This window comes from Trichoderma harzianum (assembly GCF_003025095.1).
Source record: "Trichoderma harzianum CBS 226.95 unplaced genomic scaffold M431scaffold_14, whole genome shotgun sequence".
Taxonomy (NCBI): Eukaryota; Fungi; Ascomycota; class Sordariomycetes; order Hypocreales; family Hypocreaceae; genus Trichoderma; species Trichoderma harzianum.
Genome location: NW_020209262.1, coordinates 949,587 through 963,839, shown reverse-complemented (window position 1 = coordinate 963,839; position 14,253 = coordinate 949,587). Strand labels below are relative to the sequence as shown.

The 14,253-nt window shown below is 48.9% G+C and overlaps 6 protein-coding genes across 6 annotated transcripts; 1 reads left to right on the top strand and 5 right to left on the bottom strand.

The window, feature by feature from the left end:
* Window positions 1-54: 54 nt before the first annotated feature.
* M431DRAFT_19989 (hypothetical protein) lies at window positions 55-2,902 on the bottom strand (the record flags this gene model as incomplete). Its single annotated transcript, XM_024913308.1, has 2 exons — window positions 55-2,086; window positions 2,711-2,902. 2 exons carry the CDS (start codon window positions 2,900-2,902, stop codon window positions 122-124), a joined length of 2,157 nt encoding a protein of 718 aa, XP_024770301.1. The 3' UTR covers window positions 55-121.
* A 1,200-nt stretch (window positions 2,903-4,102) lies between these two features.
* Window positions 4,103-4,587, bottom strand: M431DRAFT_485981 (hypothetical protein; the record flags this gene model as incomplete). The annotated part of the gene is made up of 3 exons (XM_024916348.1): window positions 4,103-4,258; window positions 4,322-4,432; window positions 4,522-4,587. The coding sequence occupies 3 exons, from the start codon at window positions 4,585-4,587 to the stop codon at window positions 4,103-4,105; spliced, it is 333 nt and encodes a 110-aa protein (XP_024770300.1).
* A 761-nt stretch (window positions 4,588-5,348) lies between these two features.
* M431DRAFT_95190 (hypothetical protein) lies at window positions 5,349-8,518 on the bottom strand (the record flags this gene model as incomplete). Its single annotated transcript, XM_024924674.1, has 2 exons — window positions 5,349-5,529; window positions 5,586-8,518. The coding sequence occupies 2 exons, from the start codon at window positions 8,516-8,518 to the stop codon at window positions 5,349-5,351; spliced, it is 3,114 nt and encodes a 1,037-aa protein (XP_024770299.1).
* A 680-nt stretch (window positions 8,519-9,198) lies between these two features.
* Window positions 9,199-9,770, top strand: M431DRAFT_151947 (hypothetical protein). Its single transcript, XM_024912849.1, has 2 exons — window positions 9,199-9,523; window positions 9,597-9,770. Exons 1-2 carry the CDS (start codon window positions 9,322-9,324, stop codon window positions 9,620-9,622), a joined length of 228 nt encoding a protein of 75 aa, XP_024770298.1. The 5' UTR covers window positions 9,199-9,321; the 3' UTR covers window positions 9,623-9,770.
* A 179-nt stretch (window positions 9,771-9,949) lies between these two features.
* Window positions 9,950-11,422, bottom strand: M431DRAFT_95015 (hypothetical protein; the record flags this gene model as incomplete). The annotated part of the gene is made up of 1 exon (XM_024924644.1): window positions 9,950-11,422. One exon carries the CDS (start codon window positions 11,420-11,422, stop codon window positions 9,950-9,952), a length of 1,473 nt encoding a protein of 490 aa, XP_024770297.1.
* Window positions 11,423-12,164: 742 nt separating this feature from the next.
* Window positions 12,165-13,625, bottom strand: M431DRAFT_523955 (hypothetical protein). The gene is made up of 3 exons (XM_024920562.1): window positions 13,204-13,625; window positions 12,731-13,128; window positions 12,165-12,662 (listed from the first exon to the last, which is right to left on the bottom strand). Exons 1-3 carry the CDS (start codon window positions 13,367-13,369, stop codon window positions 12,303-12,305), a joined length of 924 nt encoding a protein of 307 aa, XP_024770296.1. The 5' UTR covers window positions 13,370-13,625; the 3' UTR covers window positions 12,165-12,302.
* Window positions 13,626-14,253: the final 628 nt, after the last annotated feature.

Sequence of the window (14,253 nt, the reverse complement as noted above, 5' to 3'; positions counted from 1 at the left end):
AGGCCATTGAATGGCATTTTGATCATCAGGTAAATTATATTTTATAGATGTTCGCAAATAACTTCGAAACGCCTAATTCATGCTTTTTCTATAATTCTCTAAGCGATATACTATACAAATCTTAGTCCAACAAATAATTAGTATACGTTTCCTTCGCAGCCTCTTGTAGCTCGTCATTTGACAAGCTCGCCAACCTAGTCATGCTCGCTGGATCTTGTAGCGTACCCGCCCAGCTGTCTACCACCAGTCGTAGAGGAGTAATTTCGTGTGGTATCGTCCCTTTATCCCTATGGATATACCTTGCATATATCGTCATACCTGTTGCTGCAGATGCCGCTACGATGAGACTAATGAGGCTAACAAAGAGCAGCGTTGGAACGTAGGTGAGGTGGTAAAACTGCTGCATTGCTTCGCCTGTTACGTTGAAGAAATATTCGGGCCTGTCGCGGGAAGAATTCGTTGCAGCAACGTTGTATAGCATTGTCTGGGCACGACCCGAAGCGAGTACAAAGTTGGAGACAAATGTCGAAAAGTTGGTCGTACAAGCCACCATTTGCCCGGTAATGCCTGGTAGTCCGCAAGCCAGGCCTCCTCTGATGGCAGGCGCAATACCGGGGATTGTGCCTCTCTCTATAATAGCATGATAATTGAGCGCAACCTGCCAGTCTGCGATGAAAGAACGCGCGGCGCTCTTGGATGGCTCAAATCTTGACCCAGATAATTCCCAAGGCTGCCCTGTTGAACGCGTGTAGTTGGCGACTCCTTCTTGTCGAAAAAGAGAGCAATACAGAGAGTAGGCGGTAAAAACTTCGTTGATTTGGGTGATGTTCAGTGTTACAGGCTGAATCTCGCCAAACGAAGTTGATACACTGGTGTTTTCCGAATGTGATTGCAAATAACCCAGAACTGCATGCTGATAGTTTAACGAAAAGAAAACGGTTGGAAACTGCGTCGAATACTGATCCTTGATATCTTCAATAACACCGGGATACCAGTAGCTGTGCAGCTGAGCAGTTGTATTTGGGGAAGCGAGCACCCCCGTCAATTCGACTGTTGAGGCGCCCATCTGCACAGGGCCAACGGCTCCAGGAAGCAGCTTCGCAGGTTGGCATGTCGCACTCAACCGAAACGCAGGTATATCGTACAATGCTACCACTGAAGATGACAATTTATTCAAGGAAGCATCCGTCACGTTCACTCCAACGTAACCCCCATCGGAATCGAGACTTGATGAGTTCAATAACAGCATCTGGTTCAAAAGGTTTGTGAGCTGCCCGGATACGTTGGCTTGTTGTGGTATGTCGAAACCGAAACTGGTTGATGGGAATTGAACATTCACATGTTGCTCTACCTTAGAAGCAACGTGCGTTGCCGTGCTAATTTCCAAGTCGCTGAGTGTTCTAAGTGTATATTTGTCATTAGACGGCATTCTTTGAGTGTAGGCTTCGTAGGCAATGACGTTGGATAAAGTCGTCCATGCAATTGCAGAGGATAGCGTAAGTAATGTCAGAAGAAACAGTCGCCATGTCCGTCCGCGTAGCAGCGAGAGGAAGTCGACCAAGTTATAACTCCCGGTAGACATGCCACTGACGGTCACCAGAGTTGCCAGCGGTATTCTGCGCCGCTGCTCTTCTGGGACGTTTCGCGATGCCCGGATAGCCACCCGCGCATAGCTAAACCAAATGAGGTTCAAAGATGCCATTATAATCGGTGCGATAATTGCGCTGCAAAGAATGTCAATGGCTTTTGCCGCGCCTTGGGAGAAGCGTCCGCCAATCACCAAACCGGCAAATGACCCAAAAAGCTTCGATTTTGGTGCTGTGAGCGCAAGCCAGACAACCAGCGCAATCACAGGTATGACAAGAGTCGACAGTAGCATTGGGAACTTGATCATATTGTAAAGTCCACTGTGGGACGCATGGCTGCGCGTCTGTCTTCTTCCATGGCTGGGGATCTCGTCATAGGCGATATGCGGCACATCCTTCCCCGTTGGAAGTGAATGTGACGGTTGTTGATATCCTTCCATGGAGTCCGCCACGGTGGGCGAACCAGGTCGCATGTCGAGCTCTCCCGCAAGCGTCTGCTCCTACTCAGCAACTTAATGAATCGCGACGTAACACTGCCGAGCGCCGCGTGGGTAGACCATAAAGATGAAGTAGATTTTGAGCCTCCAATGGCTCGAGCCGCACACGGCAGACCGAGTTCATATATAGCGTCAAAATGGAATACTTGCCCATCTCAGCCTGAGCACCACTAAAAGTGCCTTGAGTGCTTTGCGGGGCGTCTCAAATAACTGACGAGTTTCTTTCCAGGGGTCTTAAAAAAGACTAAACCCCCTTGTGATGCTATCAATAGCACAAAGGATCGCTTGTTTTTGAGCCTCCATGTCATCTGGTTGGTTCGTTAATATTTAACCATGTAATAGCCTAGCTATTATTGGAAGTTTCAGGGTATAACACGGCGTATACTGCAGCTATTATGCAGTCTAACAGTACATTAGATAGGGTTCTCGCAGGCGAAAGCGTCCTTCAGGATTCAGTGATACTACATCGCCTCAATTAGGATTCGCTAGGTTTTAGTCCGCATGGCTGGCGGTAAGGCTGGATTTGCCGCTTGAGAGCTTCACGTGGATCCTGACCGTCTGCATCAATAACTATAAAAATTAAGTTGTCGCCCAGGTGTACAGCAAGAGCCACGTCTTGAGACGTACATCTCTCGGAATCATCGACGGAAATCGTGTAGACTCTCGCGCGCTCATCGACATAGCTTCTGGTGCCGCTGGGATCAGTGCCGAAACATACGGTGATGGAGCCATGAGATGGAACAGCCGCTTGACGAGAGTATCTTTGCCGACGCGTACAAAATACCGAGCTGGCGCGGTTGTAGGGCTCGTCTCTACCATCGTGATGGCCTCTCCCACGTCTTGTCAACCCTGCTAAGCGGAGGTTTGTTGGGAGAATTGATGAGGTTATGGTCACTCTGAGATCGTGAAACCATGCGAGAATGATTGCTTTATTGGCGTCTCAGAGTCCAAAGATTGGAATTGTTATGGTTCTGCCCACACACAGAAAGCAGATAGGAGTCTATTGCTGTCCGGATATTGGTCCCGGACAGGGCGTCGGCCGGCGACGAGGGGGGTGATTTATCGAATGATATATAAGCGCGCAGATACCTCTGGTATAAGAGTGGGGAATTTATTATATAGGTAGGATGCAAGTGCGCAATTGCCTCTGGCATAAGAGTGGATAGTTAAACAATAAATACGCGCGAAATGGTCCAGGTTGCCAGGGGGTTGCGCTCGACCCTGATAAGGAAACCTTCATCTACTGCAAATTCTTTGAGCTTGCAGTTCGAAATTTATAATACCTGCAAGCCTAGCTTATTGTTTTTAAGAATAAACTCGACCGACAAGATGGAAACGATACCAAGAGCGACGATATGGACCCGGGAGATGCCATCCTCGGCATTCATGGCCATTCATGGCCCAAAAGTTGCGATCACCATTGAATAGCAATTCCACGACTTCAAACATCGAGCCTACTGGAGCTGGCGTGCGGTGTTATATCGCCTGCGCCAACACCGTTATCCCTAACAGGTGGTCTTAGCAATAGTCGTCCAACCTTATAGTCCCATAGTAGTCAAGTCAATTAATTATGTAATGAAGATCTAGTTCCTGAGATTCGGTTAACGGAGACTTCGACTCTATCCTCCCTCTATTGGTCAGTGTAGTGACGGGGTCAAGTTCTCGATATTAGGCATAACATTTGTGGTCTCTATCAGAATAATCAGAACAGCATATCTCAATTGTGGAGGTCTCTAGGTGGAGTTCGGTTCAAATTGCAGACCGTTACATCGATAGCACGTCTAAGCGGAACCCATGATACAACCGATACTCTCTATCTGCTAATTTATTTCCACGCTTTTCATCCATATACCGTCTAGATTATAACCATAGCCATCTGTAAAGCTCTAAGTCAACCTCTCCTCTCTACAGTCTAGTATCTCGTGAGCTTAAGCATTTTAGAAATGTACGCAAGGCATCTTAATTCAACCTCGAGCCAAACAGCAGCATCGAGTAGCATTAGTCTAAAGTCTCCGCCATCTAATAAACCCCATCAGCGAAATCAACAACAACAGCCTTCTCAAGAAGCCCTCCAATAAACTTCATAAATTCCTGATGAACCGGGTCCTTCGTAATGTAATAGTCTCTATCCTCAGCTGAGGCGAATTCGGCAACAACACCATGAGTGAGCCCACCCTATCCAGCGTCAGAAATGACAAACCCACGGCAAACATCATGCAGTCAATGGTCGGGCAATACCTGCATATTTTCGGGGGAGTTGTCCTTCCCACCCTTCAACGAAATGATGTATTTCTCTCCGGAGGTCGCATGAATACAAGTATCTTTCAGCGCAAGAAATCGCGCGAAAGCCTGTAAAAAACATCCCAACAACTGGTCAGTAAAACGATGCCATATAACTGTGTTTTTGTAGATAGACATATAGCACGGGCCGCTCTCACAGCTTTGACATCGTCGGCCGATAATTCTGCCTTGAACTGGAAGAGAACGGTGTGAGTGACGCCCATTGTGCCTTGAAGCGTAGAGTATAAAAAGCAATTATAAGCCTGGTTAAAGTCAATCACTACAAATATCGTGAAGAAGGTAAAGCAAACAATTTATCACAAGCCGGCGACTATTTATTGTTGAACTAGATGTAGTGATGATGATTCGAGAGCTCGGTCAAAAAGTCTCCGCGCACGTCACATGACAGCTTTTGAACAATGCGGTTGTGTTACATTGCATACCTTACAGATAGAAGATTGCAAAATAAATACTCCGTATGCACAGATAAAAGGAGAATACGCTTCCTATTATAGAGGAGTTTAGTGCAGCGGATTGTCTATTTTTGGATGCTGATCATTTCTCAATTCCCTCGGACATTTCTTACACACTCCTTGTATGGCCAATAAATATGCTGGTTGAGAGAAGCATCATCACCAGTATCAAAGGATCGGAAACATCGGCATCCTCATCAGCCATGACAAATGACCATTCTACCAAACATTAATAGCAAATCATCCCTATCTACTACAAAACGAAAATCCCAAATGTCTTTTCATCCCTCCCCAAAAGCTCCCAAAACTCCACCAGCCAATGAGCAATAATGCCAAAGCAAATGAGAAGAGAAAAAAAAAGAAAAAGAAAGGGAGGTATCTACATATGGCTCTTGGCTCTTAACTGTCGTAAAAATCCGAAAAAGAAATCATAATGCTTTTTTCTTTCCTTCTTCCTCCAGCGATATTTTCCCCAGCAAAGTAAAACAAGAAAACGCTTTCCCCGTTTCACTTTACAGGTACAAGCTCTGGGCGGCCACGATGTCTCTCCTAATCTTCTGTAAACTCTCATCAAACTTCTTCGTCAGGTCATCGTTGCCCATGACCTTTGCGGCCTGGGCCATCTGTCGCAGGAGCTCTTCGAGGCGGCGGAAGATGCGGATGAATGAGCCTTCGTAGACATTTGCCATTTTGCTGAAAAGAGTGTCAGTAAATTCGCCGAGGTTAGGGATGTAGGAGCTTCAACTTACCAAATCTCAGCAAACGTTCGTCCCTGAGCCCATGCATACACAGTCTCCATAAGCTGCCACTTCAAGCTCTGGACGTACTCATCCTCGTTGACATCCAACTTGGACTCCTGGCTAACCTTGGCAATCATGCGAGCCTTGGCCTGAATCTCACGGAACGGCTTCTGCAGCTCCTCCTTCAATGCCTGAGCCTCCAGCTTCTCGTCAAAGACAAAGCAGCTGAGCACAGCGGCAATCGCCTCGGGAGTCATCTCGTTGAAGAATCGATCAAAGAGAAGCTCCGACAATAGGAGTTCGTGACCCTCTGTAGAAGAGATTTCGCAAGCAACACGAGCCTTGAGCTGAACGACTTCGGCATCGTTGATGAAACCAAGGCGGCGCAACACGCGCTTTCTGGACTTGAGCTCGTCCATCTGCGCAATGCTGTGAGCCTTTGCAATCTCCTTCTTCTTCTCCTTGATCTTGTCCAAGATTTGAACCTTGGCGTGATACTGGTCCCATAGGGATGGAAGCATGGGAGACAGATGCAGAGGGTTTGTGACCAGTCGAGACTCGAGAACTTCAATCTTGCGGAGAAGCTGCTTGAAGGATTCATCCGAAATATCCATATTCTCCAGCGGATCCAAAATTGGCACGCCATCCGGGAATCGACGCTGCACTTCGCTCAAGGCTTTTGAAGCATCTTTGCGCTCGTCATCAGATTTCAGGCCGTCCTTGGGAATGAAAATTCGAATCTGGCTGATGGCTTTGATGCATGTGAGGAGGCAAGGCACCACCGCAAACATGCCATCCTCCTCGCCTGATGGCTTAAGGCCCGGTGGCATGTCTCCAGAGAGCTGGCCAGGAATGATTTCGGCGCTGTCCTTGGAAATATACAACAGAACCTCGATGATGTGGGATTCCTGGGGCGGGTAATCAGGCTCACCAAGCTTGGGAGGTCGTCGCGAATACGCATCAGTAATGACACCCCAGCCAAAGTCGAGTCCACCCCCAATCTTCTCTGCCGACTCTTTCACATTGTGGATCTGCACAAGTCGACCGGGCTGCAAAAAGGGGAGGCAGTAGTTCGGGTGCTGGATGACTGCTCGCATATCTTTCGTGTAGGTATTCAGTGATTGCCTGATGGTGTAGTAATCCTTGACAGTGGCTTCATCTGGTATTGTCAGAGCGTCCTTCTCTTGCTGCAGTGCCATTAGATCTTTCTCCAAGCTGGGAACGCTGGCCGCGTTCTGGAACTGGTGGAAACATCGCTCCAACATGAACTCGGGGGAGATGGCTTCGATTCGGAGTAGATTGAGGATCATGTTGTATCCCAGATAAAAGGCAGAGTTGAGTCTGTCCTGCTGACCAGTGACAATTTGCTTGGCGACTTCCGGCTCAAGCTTGTCATCAATCATCATAATGACAACACCTCTGGCATCGAGACCACGACGACCAGCACGTCCTGCCATCTGAACGTATTCAGATGAGGTGATTGGTCGTCTCTGTACGCCGTCCCACTTTGTGACCTGGGTAAAGACGACAGTCTTGGCAGGCATGTTGAGACCAATGGAAAAGGTTTCGGTCGCAAAGAGAACCTTGATCAAGGATTCCTGGAACAGAATCTCAATAGTCTCCTTGAGAATGGGCAGCAGACCTGAGTGATGGACGCCGACACCCTTTTGCAGCAGAGGCAGGAGGTTCATGATTTGTGGCAGCTCTCGGTCCTGTTCTGACAAACTGTCAATAGCACTCTGGAAGACTTTGTTGACCATGGCCTTTTCGGAATCGTCGTTGAAGTTCAGGTTAGAGATCTTGAGGGCCATGTTTTCACACTCCCGCTTGGAGAAGTTGAAGACAATGACGGGGTTAAAATTCTTTCTAACCGTCATTCGGATGATCTTGTTGATATCAGAGCCTTCGTCAGCGCCACCCTTATTGGTCTTCTTATTCTTTCCCTTTCCTTTCATCTTGGCAGTGGGGTCAGCCGGGTCAGCGCCCTTCTTTTCCTCCACCTCAGCCATAACAAGGTTGAAGTTTTCCTCGTTAAAGCTACCCTTTTCATCCACCACCATTCTTGCGCCCTTTCCGCCGGCGGGATAGAAGTAGTTTTGTAAGGGTGTAGGTCTGAAATCGGTATAAACGACGTGGCACGCTTGGTGGTGGATCTTGGCAATCCACTCGGCAAACTGGAAAGCATTCGGAATGGTGGCCGAGAGGAAAACATATCGGACCTTGTCAGGAAGCATGATGATGGTCTCTTCCCAAACCACGCCACGAGTCTTGTCTCGCATGTAGTGGATTTCGTCAAACACAACCCAGGCCACCTCACGCATAATCTCGGAACCACGGTACAACATTGACCGCAAAATCTCGGTTGTCATGACCAGACAACTGGCCGTAGGGTTAATCGTAACATCACCCGTCATCAAGCCAACATCTCCAAAGATGGCCTCAAAGTCTCGATATTTCTGGTTACTCAGAGCCTTGATCGGACTAGTGTAGATGACCCTCTGGTTGCGCTTGAGACATTGTGCGACTGCGTATTCCGCCACCACCGTCTTTCCCGCACTTGTATGCGCTGATACAAGCACGCTCTCCTCGCGCTCAATGGATGCGACAGACAAGCTCTGGAAGGGATCCAGCTTGAAAGGGTATGTTCGTGCAGGCTCCTCGGGCGACTTGTGCTCTGAAAGAGGAATGTATTCGTAGTTGAGGTCCGGCGGAAGAGCCACTTGATGCTGGATATTGTGTGACAGAACGAGCGATGAATCTTGCGAAACGAATGTTGAGGCACCCGCAACCTCTCTTGACTCTGCTGTCTGGAAGTTGTCCGTCATGACGGGCCCAGCGCCGTCAGCCTTCTTGCGTCGCTTCTTGTCCTGCTTTTCAGGCGTCTCCGAGTCCTCTTCGCCCTCGGAGTCCTCGTCTCTGGAAGTCTCGGCGGCATCAGCCATGCCAACGTCGGCGTCGTCGTTGTTCGCATCCATGTCGGCATCGGCATTTCCATTCATAGCTTCGTCGGCCTTCCGCTTTTTGCTCTGGGCTCTGCTGCGACTCTTCTGAGGGGTTCTCTCGTCTTCGCTGGAGCTTTGAGGCTCCGCCTTGCCCTCGAAAACATCAAATAGGTCATCCATCTTGGCTGAATTTTACCACTCAATTGTGGTTGTGGAGAGGGTAGAAAATCAAGGTGATACGAAAAAAAAAAGGCACGGGTCGATTCCAGTAAATGGTCGAACCAGCCGTCCTGTGGTCTAAAATCGTAGAGTGTGGCTCTTGAATAAGCTGTAAAACAGAAAATTTCAGGTTGGCAATTAAAATGGCATATCACAGCAACCACATTAGCTACCTGGAAGACCGAAACTGCTCCCAGGGATGAGAGAATGCAAAGATTGCTTGCCCAAACTTTCCCGAGAAAGAAGTGGATTTAGGACGGCAGAAAAGAAAATAGTGGTGCCAGCAGGAGAAGGCGGTGACGGACGCATCGAGATGCAGCAGCTTGGCTCGGTCCATAGAACCCGAACTAGCCTTAGTCAGCACAGATTGCTGCAGAGCTGCACGTGACTCGCAGCGCCAAGCCTTTCGTTTTGACCTCAATCGAACCATATTGAACCCGGGAAGCTTTATAGCCGCAGAACAAGAATCTCAACCTCGCTGCAACTCCACGCCTCGCCAATCTCGAACGCCTGTCAAAGTCCGCAATTCCCTCTACGAAATAAACCATCCGCCGTGCTTCTTCCAGCTAATTGACCTCGTCCAGATGCTCTCCCGCGCCGCCACTCGCACCACCTCCGCGGTCGCCCGCCGAGGCTTCCACACCACCCGCCCTCGCATGTCCTCTCCTTACCACTACCCCGAGGGCCCTTACTCCAACTTGCCCTTCAACCCTCGCAGCAAGTGGTTCGGCGCCGGCTACTGGGCCTTCATGGCCACCGGCTTCTTCGCTCCCTTTGGCATTGCCGGTGAGTTCGACTTGCTGCCCCGCCATGGATCGCGGTTTTCGTTTTGCGCTGTGATGCTAATACCCGAGGCTAGTCTACCAAACCTACAAGACCCAGTAAACGGATTCTTCGATTACAAAAGGCTTATATGGGTTGGACGCTTGGTGCTTTGAATTGGTGGCGGACTATTGCGACAGAGTAAATAGCTCGAATTAGACGTAGGACCATTTCACAAGTCACATACATAACAAAACTTGTTCCGTGCCGGTTCCATTTTGTGTTCACCCTTGGGATTGCCACCTGGATATGATTCAAAACTTGTCATAAAATCATTGCTGCATTGCATGATGATCCCCATCGACGTAGGATAGGGCTAGTCTATATGTTTGGCAAATGCTATCTAACGTACATGAACACTTATATACAATCACACAAGTCGAGACCTGATCATAGCCACGACGTATCCTTTCTGCTCCGCTGATACTGGACATCCTCATTTCGCGTAGACTTGAGATCTTTGTCATGCAGAATGTTCTCAAACAGTGCATGCATAAACTGCTGGCGGTCCGGGTTGATATCCCACCTCTGGGACATGGAATCGAAGGTCTCGAGAAGCGTCTCGTTGGAGCAGCATTTCTTCACCGCACGCAGGGCCCAGATGACCACCCATTGGTCTATACGGAACCCCTCGGCACGCTCGTCGTGGGCCTGGTAGAAGGCTGCCAGCACACCTTCTAGGCGCTGCTCAGACCAGTCCGAGCCAGTAAATCCGCCATGTATGTAGAAGCCCTTGAACAAAGCCAAAAAGATGGTGGGTTCGATGGAGATTTTCAGATGTTTCATCTCATCCAGATATTGGGCAACCTTTTGTAAGTTGCCAATGCGAGTGGCATAGTGGTCAATCAGCAGCTTGTAGGTGTGCAGGTTTGGAGTAAGGCTGACGTTTGTCTGAAAGGATTTCTTCAGCTCTGGATGCTGCTTGCCAACTCGAGTAAACATCATGAGAACTTTGGTGACCACCTTGTTCATCATGTAGTCCTTTTGGGGAATTTCCGCTGCCATATGATGGTCGTTTTTCATCCGCTGATACGTCTCTTCAGCTGCCCCTTCCTCGCCACACCTGAGAAGGCCTGAGATGACGCAATTGAGGACAACAGTATCAATCATCTCGCCCGATTCGACCATTTCTCGGTATGCCGCTCGAAGTCCCCCTGAGTCAAGCTTCAGTCCAAAGTAATGAATGAGACTGACGTGGTGGAAACGGTTAAACTCAATCCCCCGATTCTCCATTTCCTTATAAATCATGTCGGCCAGTGTAAAGTTGCCTGCCTTGGCGGTAACGTCGAACAGAATGTTAAACGTCACATCGTTTCCCATAACCTGTGCTTCCTTTTCCATTTCTTTCCAAATCCTCAACGCCGACTCCATCTCCTCGGTTGTAGCCCTGGCAGTATATTTGGAGGCAAAGGCCAGCGCGAAATTCCACTGTGAACGGCGAAGAGTGAGTCCGGCGTTTTTGACATCCGCAACTAGGGCGAAGTAGCGCAGCATTGTGTCCATGTCTCTCTTTTGAGGTGTACCCATGACTTTCAACAATCTGTTTCGCCACTGCCACGTGAGGCATAGCATGCGAGGCTCCGGAAGTTGGCAGTATAGTTTGTATATCCCGTCGAGAGTGTAGCGATGTGGATGCCGCAGTCGTTGACCAATGGCAGTCTGAAGTCGAGTCAGAACACCTTGAGTCCCATCATCCACCATGGCTGTCTCATCCGATGAGGGATACTGCACATCGCCTTTTCTCTCCGACACTCGCAGTTTTGGTCCATCTGGAGCGGCATATCCTCGGCGGTACGGGTCTTTGTAAAAGTCAAAATACTCCTCGGCAGTCCCTACTTCGGCCTGGTCGACATATGAGAGCATCTTGTCCTTGTCTTGGATCACGACAGGCGGCGGTCGTTGTCGTGTGCCCGCGGCTAACGAGGCAGCGGCTGTCCCGTAGGCGCGGGCGGTGCGTCGTGGATTCTGCGTCTTCTGCGTTGAAGCGGTGCGGTGCTTTTCGAGGCCCGGCACAAACGTCGCCAGCAGCCATTGCGAGCTCCGTGGGCAGACGAGGCTGTGATGCGTTGCTACTGGCGTTGTTACCGGCGTTGCTGGTCTCTGCGAAGCATCTCGGGGCTGCGGCCTCGGAAACACATTGTTGCGCAGAGTTGTCGCGGCTGATGATCGGGTCGACAGCACCGCACCGCAGAAAGAGCCGTCCACTCGCCCGGGGAGTTTCATGGGCTCCTCCTCATGATGTTGTGGAGTTGATGAGGTTTTGCTGGTAGGCCGAAAAAAGCAATGGGAAATCGAGATAATTGCAAGTGGGGGCCTGAGGTTGGGCTTGGTGGGATGTGTGTGCAGCTCCAGCCAATGAGGGGCGAGGCAAATGTGTACACAGGTTCATGTAGCTGGGTGCGAATATCGTCAATTCGCACAGTACATGTATTCATGTTAGGTTTCGATGAATTATTCATTCAGGATGATACAACGGAGAAACATTGTCATGTAAATCTTGTAAATAACATGGTTTGTATAATAAGCTCATTGAAAGTCTGGCCAAAACCCTGCCATATTCACACAGGTGTCACCAAACGTGTTGGGCCTCGACAAGTTCATCATTGGCGATAATTGGATGTAGAAGCATTCATTAATGATGTACTACCTTATAAATTAAACAGAATGTACATGATCAACTCATCATTACTCTAATTCAACCCCTAGTATGTTCATATACACTCATCCATCATCATATGCACAATCATTCAGCAGTCGAGTTTGATGGCGCCGGGCTATACAGCTGCTGGCCATCCTTCTTGAACCCGACAATCACAGCCTGTCCTCTCTTCCCAACCACCCATTTGGCAAAGTCACTGGCCACCTTTGGATGAGGAGCCTTCTTTCCGACCAAAATATGGGCAGGGTTCAGAAGAGGATCGTCAGCACTGTCCGAGCCGGCCTTGTAAATGACCGTCTGGTTGCGCAGCTTGGCATCCAGAGACAGGTAAGTGCCACGGTCAGTGATAGTGTATTCATTCAGCAGAATGGCAGCTGTGAGGGCCTGGATGGGGAAAGCAATGTATTGGTGATACCAGGTAGAGTAAGCAGTCGCCCAAGGGACCTAGAGAAGAGGATAGTTAGTTACAATTGACTAGGACAATGAAAATTGAGTATAACACTTAGACGTACCTGGCCAATGCTAGCCCACAGCAGGGTGTCCTTAATGTTAGTAGCAGACTTGTCGTAACGGCTCAAGAACCGCACAGGCGGTGTAGTCACTTCATTCTCGGCAACCTGTCTGATCTGAGAAAACATGGTGTAAATGTCCGTCGACTTGGAGATATTGGCAGGGTTGAATATAGGACCGGCCAGTATAAAGTGGTCCCGGAAAGCATAGTAGCTAGGAGAAATAGCGATGCCTTGGTCAATGGCAATCTTCTCCGCAGCCGGGTTGTATGTGATGCCAACGTCGATGAGGCCAGACTGGAGATACTGGATGCTGTAGGTGGTGTCGCTGGTGTACCAGGCGACTCTGAAGGGCTTGGTGCCGTTGGAGACGGAATCTTTAATGTATGCATCTGCGAGAGCTGTTGGCAGCAAGACGTGTTAGATCTCCATTGACAAGAGATGTGATTATCCTTTCATAGTTTGCATTTACATACCTTTGATCAGACCACTCTGACCGGCACCGCCATTGCCGATGGCAAGCTGGATTGTCCCATTGTTCCCCTTGATGCCTCCATCATAAATAGCATTAGGATCAATGGCAGCAGAAGGCGCCGCAACAGCCAAAGCCACAACGGCTGCAAGCTTGCACAGATGAACCATCTCGATGCCTTATCCTCTTAATTGTAAGAATTGAAAGAGCAACTGTTCTGCCAACAACATTCCCAAGCAAAACAACGAGGCAACCGCTCTTTATATCCAGCCCTTCACTAAGGAGACAAACGCTCAACATGTCTCAAATTCCTCATCGCCCATATCCAGCGCTTGCTACTCTTGCCAGGGTTCGACCTCAGCTGGATGCTTAACGGCACTTCTAGCTTCTTTGATCGTGTAGCCCCACCGCGATGTGAGCTGTAATTGATGAATCTGGCCGGGATGGAATGTGCAAGATCGGCCATCTTGATAATTAATGGTTAGCGCTGATGAGCTAGATGAGCAAGCTTGTTTTTTTCGGGGTCCAAACTGGGACACGGCAGTGAGTCTTCGTGATGCTACTGGCGACACGTACGGGGGAGCATGACGCATGTCTCAGTTCAATGTTTTGGGTCTCGCCATGGAGGCTGTTTACGGGAAGTTATCCCCATTGTCTGTTTGTACGGTCAACAATGAAAAAAAAGGTGAGATGGCGTGACGGTTGTCATAAGTAACATTACTCGATGTCAAGTACAGGCACCGTATCCAAGATTGATGAGCTTTATGGGATGCATGATTGGCTTTTCTAGATCTATGGGCGAGACCGTGATAAGATTCACTGATAAGCTCATAGACGATCTTTAATCTAGATAGGTTATTTCGCTAGAGGAAATCTACCGAGAGTCAGGGGCACCAAAAAAGTCTTGGGCCATACGGGGATAGTGTGTATTTTATTTTATGGTGGTCCGGGCAATCCGACGAACTCCAACTCCTCATTTCAATAGTTTGGCTATTCCGAGGGTTCCATGCTTCTTTTCCTGTTCTTGTTCGATTTTTTATTCTCAAAATGCTGT